The 12460-nt window shown below is 49.7% G+C and overlaps 1 protein-coding gene across 13 annotated transcripts in view; it reads left to right on the forward strand.

Annotated features, from left to right (window-relative positions):
* HDAC4 (histone deacetylase 4) overlaps positions 1-12460 on the forward strand; it is a 243219-nt gene that overhangs the window by 113380 nt on the left and 117379 nt on the right. Inside the window, exon 1 of one of the 13 annotated variants that reach the window (XM_035330831.1) lies at positions 7824-7980. The exons of the other annotated variants lie outside the window; for them this stretch is intronic. Coding sequence (XP_035186722.1) covers positions 7839-7980 — 142 coding nt within the window. The 5' untranslated portion in view covers positions 7824-7838. Of the gene's footprint in view, positions 1-7823; positions 7981-12460 lie in introns of those variants that run through there. 13 annotated transcript variants of the gene reach the window in all.

The following is a 12460-nucleotide window of genomic DNA, read 5'->3' on the forward strand; positions in this document are numbered from 1 at the left end:
TGCATTCCCTAACCTGAAGAGTGGTGGACTTGTGTTAACTTTCTGTTAACTTTCCAGATGTGCTGCTGTTGACAGTCTTTGCCAAGAAGGATGCTAAATTTGAGAAGGCACGCAGAGGAATGCTACCTTCCCTGTTCTTTTAATCCAGACGAGGAACTTTGGATGTTTTTGTACTGACATCGTGCTCCTGCAAGGCACAATTCCAGCCACGGATGGTTTCAAAGCAGTGGGAGAAGTCATCCAGAAAATGGCGGGCAGCTGGTACAAGTCCTGCTGCTGATTTGGGATTTACCTAGGTTGTGCCTCGCACTGCTGCTCTTCCTGCCCCGTAACACCACAGATGGAAACTGGCAGGAGAGGCATGCCATATCCCCCCAGTCACCACGTTGTGCTGGTGTTACCCCGGCCAGTCCTGCCTATGGCTGTGTGCCTCCTGCTTCAGGCTGGTGCCTCCCACCCAGCCTTCGCTCCTCTGCCACCCTGCTTTCCCTCTGAAAAACGCAGGGGGTCGTGGTCGATACTAGCGCTTTTCTAAACCTTTAAGAAAAAAGGGGTATGAAGAGAGATGTCAATGCAAGTCAGCCTTCTCCTCCTCTCTCCGCTGAGAAGCTCTTCAGGGCTGTTGCAGGCTCCTGCCAGGAGTTTTAATGTTTAGCACAACCTGGGAGCTCAGTGCGGGGCTTCTGGAGGCAACCACGATGCAGAAATGAGAGGGATGGTACTTGTATGTAGTGAGGGAGGGGAGATTTTTTGGTGTAGACCCTGGTATAGGCAGGAGGGAGGATGGACCAGCTAGTGGGCCAGCGAGCTCTTTCCCTTTAGCAATGGGCAAATTATTTCCATCTCTACTTGTCTCCAGTTACATTAAATCAACTTTAACCTTCCTAAACTTGTCTTTAAAGCAGTCTTCTTCAGCTTACCTCCTGTAGCTGTTCTTCAGCTGCTTGCCCACATGTCCTTTTTATCTTTTTCCAGTTTTCTGAATGCCTTTTGTCCATGTCTCCCCTTTGTAACCTAGTGTCCTCTTAAGCCTTGGTCAGCTGAATCACTGAACCCTCTTGAGGGTCTTTCTAAAACCTTTTATCATTTTCAGCGCTCTGAAGATAAGTCATTTCTATTTTGGGTAAGGATACATATATATTTTTCTGTCCTCATATATATATTTTAAGTCTCTCACCTTTGAGCTTCTCACAGCATCTTGTTCCTTCTTGCAGAGGAATAGGTCCCACTCTTAAATTTCCTAAATGAGAGTGTTTAATTCACTGACACCGTGCCACTCATTTTATTCTCTTTGTTTTTACCACTCTGGGAGTTCTTGAGCTGCACGCTGGGATTTAGGTTTTACATTAGCTGACATATACTCCCCCGTAGCCCTGCGGTCAGACTGGGTGCTACACTGGAGCTTGCACCAAAATCCCAATCTGCAAGCAGTGTGGTGTTTTATTCTCTAAATAGCAGGAGATGTTGAAGGAGATGCTTTAGTATTTAAGGTTGCTTCTAAGGAACATTTACATGGATGAGCATGGTGAGCAAACCTCCTGACCTTGGAGGTTACGTTCCAAGGAACAAAACCAACTCTTTGTGGAAGTGCTTTGACAATTCAAGTTTAGCTATGATGATATTTATAGTTAACATATCAAGACCATCTTTCTTTTTTTTTTTTTTTTTTTTTTTTTTTTACTAAGACCGCCGTTTTTGCACCCAGCACAATAAAATGATGTTTGACCCTGAAGGACCGTAAGCAATGTTAACCTGCGTTGCCTTACTCCCTGGAGCAGGACGGGAGGACTCACTCACCTGTTGCTTTAGCTGCAGTTGAGGTAGTGTAGGTGGAACATAACCCACATTTTATACAGCTCTGTATGATTTGTCTTCAGCTTGGATTCTTCTCAGTCCAGTAGCTTTCTAATAGTGGGGTCGAAATAAAGGTGAGGCTTTCACTTCTGCACCCAACTTGTGCCTTCTTTTCTGTGCATGCTACCAAGGTTTTTGAGAGATGGGTGTCACAGAAAAGTTGATGAAAATGTGCTGAAGGAAATAAGAGGGGAAGTGGGAACCTACTTGGGTGTTTGTCCCCCTTCATCCAACCTTCTTTAAAGAAGTGTGTACTGCTTCTCTGTCAGTACATGTCGGGGTGGGAGCATACTGTCTGTCCTTCTCTTCCCTCTTCTCCGCAGAGCCCTGTGGAGCACAGGAGTGTCATGGTCATTGCTCTAGCGTCCAGTTGTGGGTAGGTCATCCAAGAGAATAAAGATGCAGGAAGGGGACAAAACACTAATTTTTAATGTTCAATATTCTTGTGAGCCTTAAAATATACACTTGTTTTTTCTTGCCTTTCTACCTCAGGCAATGTGGAAGCTGTAGCTGGACAACAAGATAAACGTTGAGGGCTGGGAAGCAGGCATATTGTGCTCCTCCTTTGGTTGATGCTAGGAAGAGTGGGAAATGGATGTTTTAGGTGCTTGACTGACCTACCATTTATATATATATACAGGGTTTTACTAAATATATACATATGCAAGGTTTTGCTAAATTCAGATGCTGTTCTCAGTGTCACGGACCTTTTAATTTGCAACTAGTTGTGTGTATGAGATGGGCAGGCAGTGATGGCAGTCTCCTTATTGCCCTCTGAAATGCTGCTGCTGCCCAAGTAGCTTGGGAAGCTGCTGAACAGATACTGCTGCCAGCCAACTGACTCACACACTTCAATAAAATATCTAGAACTTTAACTCCAGAAGCTTGAAGCAACAAAATTCAGCTGTCCTTTTAAAAGAATGTGTTCCTTTATAGTGAAGTTCCATGTTGCACTATTATTTCCTTAAGAAGGAAAGTTTAAAATTAAAAAAAAAAAGTATTCCTTGTGAGACTCCATTTAATTATAACTAAATCTGTATCTTAACTGTTGTGTTGTGGATCTTCTGTGTTAAAACTCTCATGTTAAAACTCATCCTGTATCTCCCTGGCTCCCCACGTGTATGGGAAGAAGTGCCTCAGCAAACCAGATAAAGGAGGTAATGTTCTGGTCTGCACAGACTGGGATGTTTTCAGCAGAATGAGTGCTGAATTGTTGTTCCCTCTTTAAAAGGCCGTGCTGATGTCAGTGGCTTGAAGGCCGTACATAAATGCCAAGAAAAAGCTTGCTTTGAGTGAGGATCATCGCTGTGACGTTGGAAAACTTGTCATGCATGGAGTACGACTAGGATGGGGGGTGCAAGAAAAATCTGCCACCGTCTTTCAGGATTTTGGTACCAGCAACTGAAAGGCTGATTGTTCCTGTTAGTCCGTGCTGATTCAGATGGGTTTCCTTAACAAAAGGGTTTTGTAATTGTTCTCAGTTCTTTGTCGGCCTGATATGTTCACTTCATCTGGCACATCTTTAAAAAAAAAAAAAAAAATAGAAATCTTAACTCGAGTGTTTCATAGTATTTGCTTTAAGGAAGTGAAAGACATGATTTTATGAAATGAGGAAGTGCTTTAATGTAATTTTTCTGCGCTGTCATGGAATCTGAGGATTCTGAGGTTATCTGAATTTCTCTAGAAAGCTATTTATTTTTGAGCTTCTCTTAAAATAGCATATTTTGTTCTGCACACCTTAGTCATTTGGAATGGATAAGAAGTAACGTCCTGGGCTGATGTACCTGGCGTTGGGTTACTGGAAAGCAGAAGCCCCGCGAGCGGAAGGCTGCGGGCACTTGCCTGTCTGAACGTACGCCGGTCGCCTTGGGCCAGGATCCTGGTTTTGAACAGGCTGCGGAAAGCACTGCAGCCTTGGAGCAATCCCTGGGATTTTGTGAGAGCTGCTGAGCTCTCTCCTCTCTCAGCTTGCAATTCAGTTGCTATTTTTGCTGCTTTTCTGTGGCTGAGGACATTGCATCGCACGTTCCGGGGCTTGTTGTACAGCTGGGAGTCACTTGATTGGTGACAGAAACGAGCTGCCTAGCCTATTAATAATCACCATTCATTCACTTGCTGTTTCAAACCGTCAGAATATGTCTTTTTTGGTAAACTCCAGGATGCGTAATGGGGAAGGCAATTCCAAAGAATTTTCTTTTACCTTTTCTTTTGATCTTAGGGAGTTTACATACCGCCGCTTATCTTCTGAATAAATGAGCGCATCAGGTCCCGAGCTGCTCGTTGGAGACCCGGTTCTCGTGGAGAGTCCCACGGCTGCTGGCACCTTCCCTTGGCAGTGCCCAGCTCCTGTGCAGCTGCTCGTGCCCCTGCTGGTGACAGCACTCCCCTCCTCTCACCTCGCAAGGAGGGATGCTGCAGGCGCAGGAGAACGAGCTGGCTGCGTGCTCTCCGTGTGGTTTTGGCAGAGCACCAGCATTCCTCCTCAGCAACAGATAGGTGGCTTTGATCTCCCGGCTCCTCTCGATGTCTTCAGGAAGCTGACAGCGTTTCCCCGTAGCAGTAACTGCTTTTATCGCACCACTCTCCCCAGTGGCCTGGCCGTTTACCAGCTGGCACCACCCTGGCTCAGGAGAACCTTCCCCTCGGTTCCCATCTTGCTGCCCCACGTCCCTTCCCAACGCCTGACCGCACCGCTGTGCTGTGGTGGGTGCTACCGTGGGAAAACCATTCTTTACTCTTCTTCCTTGACATATCCGAGCAAGGAGGAGACATGGTGCCTGCTGTCCTCCTGTCATTTTGTCCCACTGGCACTCCTTCTACTGCTCCAGGGCTGCTTCGCCTGCTGCCTTCTGTTCACACCGATGCGGTGGTCGCAGCTTTGCTGGCTCTAGAGCCTTGTCAAGTGGCCCAGGCATCTAGCAAACCTCATCTTTGCTATGTATCCCTCAAACTCTCCCATAGATACCTAGCTGGGTGGATTTTTTCCTCACAAGGAGTTTTCCATATATATAATCTCAGGAAGAGACTTGAGTCCTTTTTCCAGGCTCCTGCCCCATCTCCTCAAGTCTTTAATTCTCCTTTCAAAAGTGCCATCTTCCCTTGAAGGAAGTTCAGGGTGAGATGAGACAAGAGCGTATGAGAAATCTGTGTGGGTTTGTTTCTTCAGAAGTATATCAGATCTTCCTTTAACCTCCCGTTTTGTGCTGGGTGTCGGGTAAAGTGAGGAGTTCCTTGTACCAGCAACTAGACAGATGGATCAAAGGGCTTCGATTGCTGGATAATGCTTGAAGTGAGGAGGCAGGTAAAATTACGTTCCCAGGAACGTCTTTTAAGAAGGGTTGTATGGTTTTTTTTTGTATTTTTTTATTCTGTTTTTAATTATTATGTAGTTATTTAGACATTTTTCCCATGGAAACTCAAGTGGATTTCAGTTGGCTACCCCCCAGGATGAAAGGAAGGCATGAGGAAAACATGCAAGGAAAGGTTTGCCGCAGCTGTATGAAGTCTAAAGTGAGGAACGTTCCAAGCTTACTCTTGATCCCATTATCTCTGATTTCAGTAAAAGCACTGGAGATGATAGCAGTGCTCATTTGTTAGAGACGTTGACTGAAACACCGAGATGGAGTGAGATAACGACTGAAAAGAGGCAGCGAAAGTTGAGCGTCTCCCTTGGGGTGCCGCTGTCCTGCACAGGCACATCTCTGGAAGACATCTGTGCCATCCAGGTTTGATGCGTGGCCTTCCTGCAGACACTGGGACGTGAACTCTTCAGGTTCTCGTTAAGGACTTACCTACTGTTTTGTGCATTCTGTGGTGCTCTGTTGTGTTTTCGGAGCGCTTGGCTTTCCTGCTGCAGGAGGGTGTAGTGCCAAGGGGGTGCAGGAGGTCGGGGCGCTGCAGCCTCCCATCAGGAGTCCTGGAGTCCTCTGCGGTCCTTTAGGCAGAGCCCTCAGAGACATCTGGTCTGTGAGATCGGGTATTTGGCTGTGACAGTCTGCTTTTACCCAGACTCTGAGGCTGCAAGCTGGAAAATGCTACAAAACGTCATTTTCTGTCTGTTGTTGATGTAATTTAATGATTTTTCTTCTTCAAGTAAAGAGACACTTTGTACTGTTTTAACTCTAAGATGGAGAGGGCAGGGTCAACGGGCTGGCCTTCAAGGTTTGGTTTCCCTACCGTCATGAATAGAATGTGCACGCAGACCTCCCTCGGGCTTCTGGCTCGCGTTGGTGCCATGTCTGCGGGTGGAGGGGTCAGGATCGGAAACGCTGGTCCTGAAATCCAGGATCGGCGTGCCCTGAGCGTGTCTCCAGGTCTCAGTAGTAATCAGGAGAAAGTTTCTCTGCGATGAATGAGTGAGTGACATTTAGAACTCCATCTGTTGCCTACGGTGCGGTGCCTCACGATGTGTTTCAATGGCTGATGGGATGATTAATTTCGGCTCCCATTCATGCCGCGTGAAATGTTCTCAGAGCGGGGAATGACTCCAGCCCTTGCTGAACTGCAGCATGTGTGGTGCTCGTAGGAAATCTCAGCTGCTGTTTACTCGTAGCTTGTGCGCCGAGGGAAGGATCGGGGCTGCATTTGCATTCACCCACGCAGCCCTGCAAAAATAATGGCAGCGCTGGCGTACCGAGCCGCCTGCTTTCCAGGGATGGCTCCGTCCCCGCTGCAGCCTGCGAGGACCTGCCCTTCCTACACGTGGCCGGGGGGGATCGCTTGTTTGTTTTTACAGGGGGGTCAAATCCTTCTTCGTTTCAAAACACTCGATGCTATCACATGCTCCGCGCTTTCCAGATTTGGAAAGCCTTCCTGCTACCAGGTATCATCTGTTAGATATCCCGAATGCCGGGCCGGGTCCGGTGACCCAGCAGGCAGCTTTCTTGTTCTCGCAGAGCTGCTGGGACAGATTGCTGGCCTGACCCTGCACAGGGGAATCGTGTCACAGAGGTGGGTGTCCGGCTGCATGTGCCACCCGCCGAGCCCCCTGCTCCCACTGCCAGGCGGCTTCTGGCTGGGCACATGCCTAGCGAGCGGGCTCGGTGCGTGTGGCAACCCACCGTGCTGTTGTCTCCCTCCCTCGGCTATTAATTTCTGGGGAAATACCTCCGATCTCCGGGGCAGCCCACCAGGAAGAGCGTGTGGCAGGTTAAAACCTGCTGCGTCTCTTCCAGGCGCTCTGAGGGCGCCGCACCGTGTTCCTCGGCCGCTCCGTTACGGTTTACACAAAAATACGCTGCTTTTATCCTGGCGCTGCAGTCAGATACTGCAGTAGCTCGTTTCTATTATTAGCTCTGATCTCACTGTCTTTTCGCGTTTCGGCGAGTTGTGACATTTTGGGAAGCGGAGCCGCTGCAAGGAGCGCCCGGCGTGCTCGGGGACGTGGCCACGCGCGGTGGCTCCTCTCTTCTCCTCGCCTCGCTGCCGAGCCGCTTCGAGGCGAATTAACGCGGCGGTGCCTTGAGCAAGCATTTAGCACGGCGCTGAAGCCTCCCTGCTGCGCGGCGTGCGTGCTGTAAGTGACACGCTCCTGCCACCGAGAAGTCGTTTTGTCAACGAGGAGCCGCGTTTGGAGGCTTGGCGAAGCTGGCAGCCCCCCGCGCAGCAGGGCGGCCCCCAGGAAATCAGGCGGGTGGGACAGACCGCCTCGACGCGCGCTATTTTCGCTCCTGCCCAGCGATGAAAGCGGCTGAAAATCAGGCTCGGGGGGAGCGCCCGGCACGTGTCCGCTCGCCCGGCCGCATCAGGAGGAGCTGCCGCTCGGCGCGCCGCGATCGCGCTCTGCACGGATCCCGAGGGTTGGTGCTGGGATGGCAGCGAGCGGCAGGCAGCGGATGCGGAGCGTGGTCTCTCGGTTCTGCTTTTTGCTTTTTTTCTTTCCTTCCTCTCGTTGTTTTTTTTTTTTTTTTTTTTCTTTCGACGTTCTGCTATTGGCAGAATCTGGCTGGAGGGCAGTAATTAGAAAGCAAACTCATTAGCTGGAAATGAAACCCAAGTGCGGGGAGGATGGGAGACGGGGGGAGAAGCTGAGCCGATGGTTTCTGGACAGCGCTGCCCGGGGACGCTCAGGCACAGGCACCCCGTGCCTGTTGGAGCTGAAATGCTGGTGTTTGGGGGCACGTGGTGGTACGTCCGAAGTTTGTCTGCTGCTGGGACGGGACACGGGACAGGGGTGCTGCCTGCCTTCCCCCTGGGGGCTGGGGTCGGGGGCCCAGCTTGGCCCCCAGCAGGAGGGAGCCGCGTGGGGATGCTCCAGGGTGGCGGTGTGTTAGGGCGCTGCGCTGTTGAACAAGGAAAGCCTCCTCTGGCAGCCACTTCTGATTTTTAAAGAACTGGTTTGGGAGACGGTTTTCAAGTTCAGCTGAAGTAGAGGTTCTGCCGACAGGAGACTTGAATTGAAATCTGTTTTCAAAGGTCCCGTGTCTCCCTCATACTGAAATCTTGTACATTTCAGTGTGCTCTCAGGACTGAATCCTATTTTTCAGTCTTTTAAGGACTTTCATGAAAATGCTGTGTCGGAGAAGGGGGAGAAAATACAGCTAGTACTGTTAGCTTTATTTGAATACCACATGTACGTATTTAAGTAGTGTCACCTTCTAATCCTTTCCAAAATGCTCAGTATTCGCAGAGAAGTTACTTTTTTGTTACAGAGAAGCCCCGTGTATGACCATCCGATAACGTATTTGTCTGCAGCCTTGATGTGAAATGATGTTAATGCCAAACCTTTCCGTAGGAAATGCGCCCTTGCATTACATTACGTTGGAGATGGTCAGTTTATTGCAGCAAGTATATTTAACTGATGGATGACTTCCACGGGGTGATGGTACGGACAAGCTGTGAGATGTCAAATTTGCAATCTCAGCCATGAGGCCACTGCGTGCCTACAATCGATGAGGGGCAGAATGCTTTAGGTCTTAATTAACGTACAGCATGCAGGCAGTCTTTGATGCATGGCCATGTTTTATTTGTCTGGGGAGGGAAAACCATCAGACTGTTTCTAACTTGGTGTAAAAATAATGGTAACTGAACCGTGAAAAAAATTCCTACGTGCCTAGGTTAAGAGAAATAGTAGTCATTCCTCCTGTTTTTTTCCTCATGTTCCTACAGTGATGGAAGGGGCCGGGTGAACATGCGATAGTTTATTATTCATAATTGAGATCTTGTCTTCTAATTCACGGGCTTGGCATTTCTCATTAAAACTCTGAATATAGTCTTTGTGCTTTTGCTAACGTCATGAATCTGATTGTATTAATATGTTCTCAAGGCAGAACCTATAAAAGCAATTTTCTAGTCTACCATAAAATATTCATAAGAATACAGGCTTTTTTGTTTTGATGATGTGTTCATTAAGGAGAGAAGGTTTGATTGTTTTCGGGAGGGCTCTGTAGGTCAGAAGCACTCGCTGCTTCTGTTGGGAACTCATGGCATTTCGAATAGTTTTTTGAGACTGAAATAGTACGAGTCACGGATGACGCACCCCGCGCGCAGACAATGAATGGGAATTGTGGCTCGGTCCCCGCAGCTGGCGCGCTGTGCCGCAGCGCCGGGCTTTTCGGGGGGATTAGTCGCTTTGCTGCCCGTAACTCGGGACAGGAAACGTGAGGTTTGTCGAGTTTTCTCAGGAATATTAGCTGGCTTTCTTCTCCAGCGCCACCAAAGTTACGGCTCTTATTACCGGGTAAAACAGGAGTAATTTATCACAGGGCACAGCTCGAGCTCCCGGTTCCCATACCGCTCCTACGGGGCTGCACTAACGTACTCCTTCTGGCTGAAATTGGGTTTCAGTCCAGCATGGCAAAAGCTTTTATTTTCTGCTTTAGGAAATACGGTATTTGGCTCAAAGGTGTTGGTAGGAAAACGCATGCACGTCTCAAGGAAAATTGCGTTTAGGCTAAGTAACGCTGACAAGTTCAGCGCTGTGCAGCGAAGATAACCACATTTACCCGGCGAACTGGTACGCCCGAGCCAACGGCTGCCACCCTTGTGCTGGTAACTCTTTAGTCCGTGGCTGTAAAGAGGGGAGACGTCATTGCCAGGTGCTCAGCAATCTTCCTGCAGCAGCCCAGGCGTGTAAAAAGCTCGTGATTCACAGAGACCACCGCGTTGTTTGCTGTACTGACTCATGGCTTATGATCCTCTCGGGTTAACTGTTTCAAGCTCTCCTCCGGCTTTGGGGACTAGGAAGTTGCGTTAAATCACGCTCAGGGGACCTTTGGGGTGGCCAACAGCCCTGCTCCCGGCTGGTGAGGTGGCTCAGGACCATGTTTCATGCTGTAAGGCTCGGGGTGCAATGTCCGTAATGTTCAGATGCAGATGGTTAAATTGGATTTTTGATAGCCGCAGCGCATCACGTTTTTGAAGGCTAGATTGCTTGTTTGCCTTTTTATTTTATTTGGTTCTGTGCAAATGCTTGGAAATACCTGTTATTTCGTGTATTTTTCCATATAGGTCCGGCGTGGGGACGGGACTTTGGGTAGCATGGGAACTTTCCTCTGGTACTTTCCCAGGCCAGGCCCGTTTCGCAGGCTGCTGGGGTCAGCCAGGTGTTTTCTCAGGTCGCAGCTCGTGCCCCGGTGCCCTGCCGCCGGCCAGGGCGGCTGCACTGTAGCAGCTACAGGGCCCCTGTCAGATGCCTGAGCTCGAGCAGAACCCAAAACACTCCTCCGTCACTCTGGGGGACTTCACAAACCAAATCTGATCCCGGTTTCCGAGGAGGACTTGGGAGGTCTCCATCTGGGGGTTTCTGCAGGCAGGGGCGTTCGGTGCCGCGCCAGGCGCTGCCCTGCACCCTGCGCCACCAGCCTGCAGTGCGGGGGAGAGCCCCCGGGGAAAAGGGCACAGGAAGGAAAACAATGGGGAAGCGGAGGGGAGAACTCGTGGGTTGAATAATAGCAACACTTCCAGCGATCTGACCTTTTGCAGAAAATACTTCCATCCAAGAAAAGTCGCCTCCTCCTCCTCCCCTGCATGAGCCCAGCTCTGTTCCCGAGGCACAGTGCGGGAGCCTGCGGAGCTTTCTGCACACACGCCGTGCGCCCATCACCCGGCCTCCGGAGCCAAATTTGGCCTGTGAAGCTGAATCTGGCGGCTCGAATTTGGCTGCTTGGTGCGGCGTTGGGTGGCAAAGGTGCTGGGAGGCAGCCGATGCGGCGGGCCGGGAGCTGGCAGGGCACTGGGCCGGGTGGGAGGACACGGTACGTGTGGCTGTGTGGGTTAGGAGTTTGATTCAGATAATTTTGTGTCTCTGAGACCCTCCCTCCCCCCCCAGCTGTATTCTCTAATAAAAGCAGTGATATCTTTTTGCTGTGCTTTCTGTTTCCTATGCTAAACTATATTTTTCTGCTGTTGAAGAAGCAGTGGTGTTCTCCATGAAACCCATTTTGTGTAGACTGAGCAAAATTTCTGCATTCATCTCCTGGTGCATGAATTTCCACCCCTTCAGCTCCAGCAGTGCTGGCAGGGATGCCCTTAAAAACCCACTTGGCCTCAGTAAAAAGGCAGGAGGTGAGCAGGACACGACGGCTCCTTCCCGGTGGGCATGGCCGAGGTCCCCGTTCCTACACTGTGGCCGTGCCCTTGGCTTTGGGGCGATGGGTGTTGCCACCTTCCCAAGCACCCCAGAGCGCTCTGAATTACTCCACTTTTATTTTTGCTGTGTGCCTCTCTGCTTTGTTTAGCCGCGGCTTTTCCCAGCATCAGCTTTTTACGCGTTTCTCAATTACTGGCAAAAGTAAACATATTGATAGCACTGGGGGGAAAACCCAATTAAAACCCTTTCTTTTAAGGTCGGAGTAGGGTTTGTGATACTGATGGTCTGAGTTGGTAAGGCTGTGCGTGGGCGTTTGTGGCATGCCACCAGTGCGGCATGGTGACGGTAAGGTGGTGGCTTCTGTGCCCGCTGCCCCGTGCCACCTGCAGCACCGCATCCTCCTTTGCTTGGGGTGTTTGCAGGTGGCTCCAGGTGACCCCAGAGAACACGTTTCACTGAGCCCCAACCAAAACACTACAACCAAAAAAAACCCAAACACATGCACATTATTTTCCGTTTTTGTTGAAGCTTAATGTTTTGGGAGAGTCAGCATCTTTATTTTTTAACACGTGATGTTCATTCAGAGGCATCAGAAGAGTTTTAAAGCGATTGCCCAGTAAAGCAAGGTGTTAAACATGGCAAAAGTACAGAGATCACATGAAGCCCAGAACTGTCCTTCAGGTGGAGTCAGAAACGTTTGGTCATTCATGGGATGACAGTAATGTTTTTTAGCAGGATCGAGCCGAGTTCAGTTATTGCAAAGTTATTTTTCATAGATGTCAGTCCCTGCCCGAAGTTAAGACAAGCTCCTTGTCTTCAGGGAGATGCTGTTCGTGTAAGCAAAGAACTGATTTTCACTACACGGCCAGTCAAGGTGGTGGTTTCCTTTCTCCTTCCCTCAGCAGACGTCTCATGTTCCAGGTGGGTCTGGAACAAGGGTACAGCGGTTCTGTACCCCAGTCTTGGTTGTGCTTCAGCTTTGTCCCCCTGGGAGCCCGAGCTGCAGTCAGCGTTAGGGCACTTGCTCCCCACCACTGCTTGTTTCCTAGATTGGTCATCACCCATTTACTTTGGCCA

The sequence above is a fragment of the Oxyura jamaicensis genome, chromosome 7 (assembly GCF_011077185.1).
Source record: "Oxyura jamaicensis isolate SHBP4307 breed ruddy duck chromosome 7, BPBGC_Ojam_1.0, whole genome shotgun sequence".
NCBI lineage: Eukaryota > Metazoa > Chordata > Aves > Anseriformes > Anatidae > Oxyura > Oxyura jamaicensis.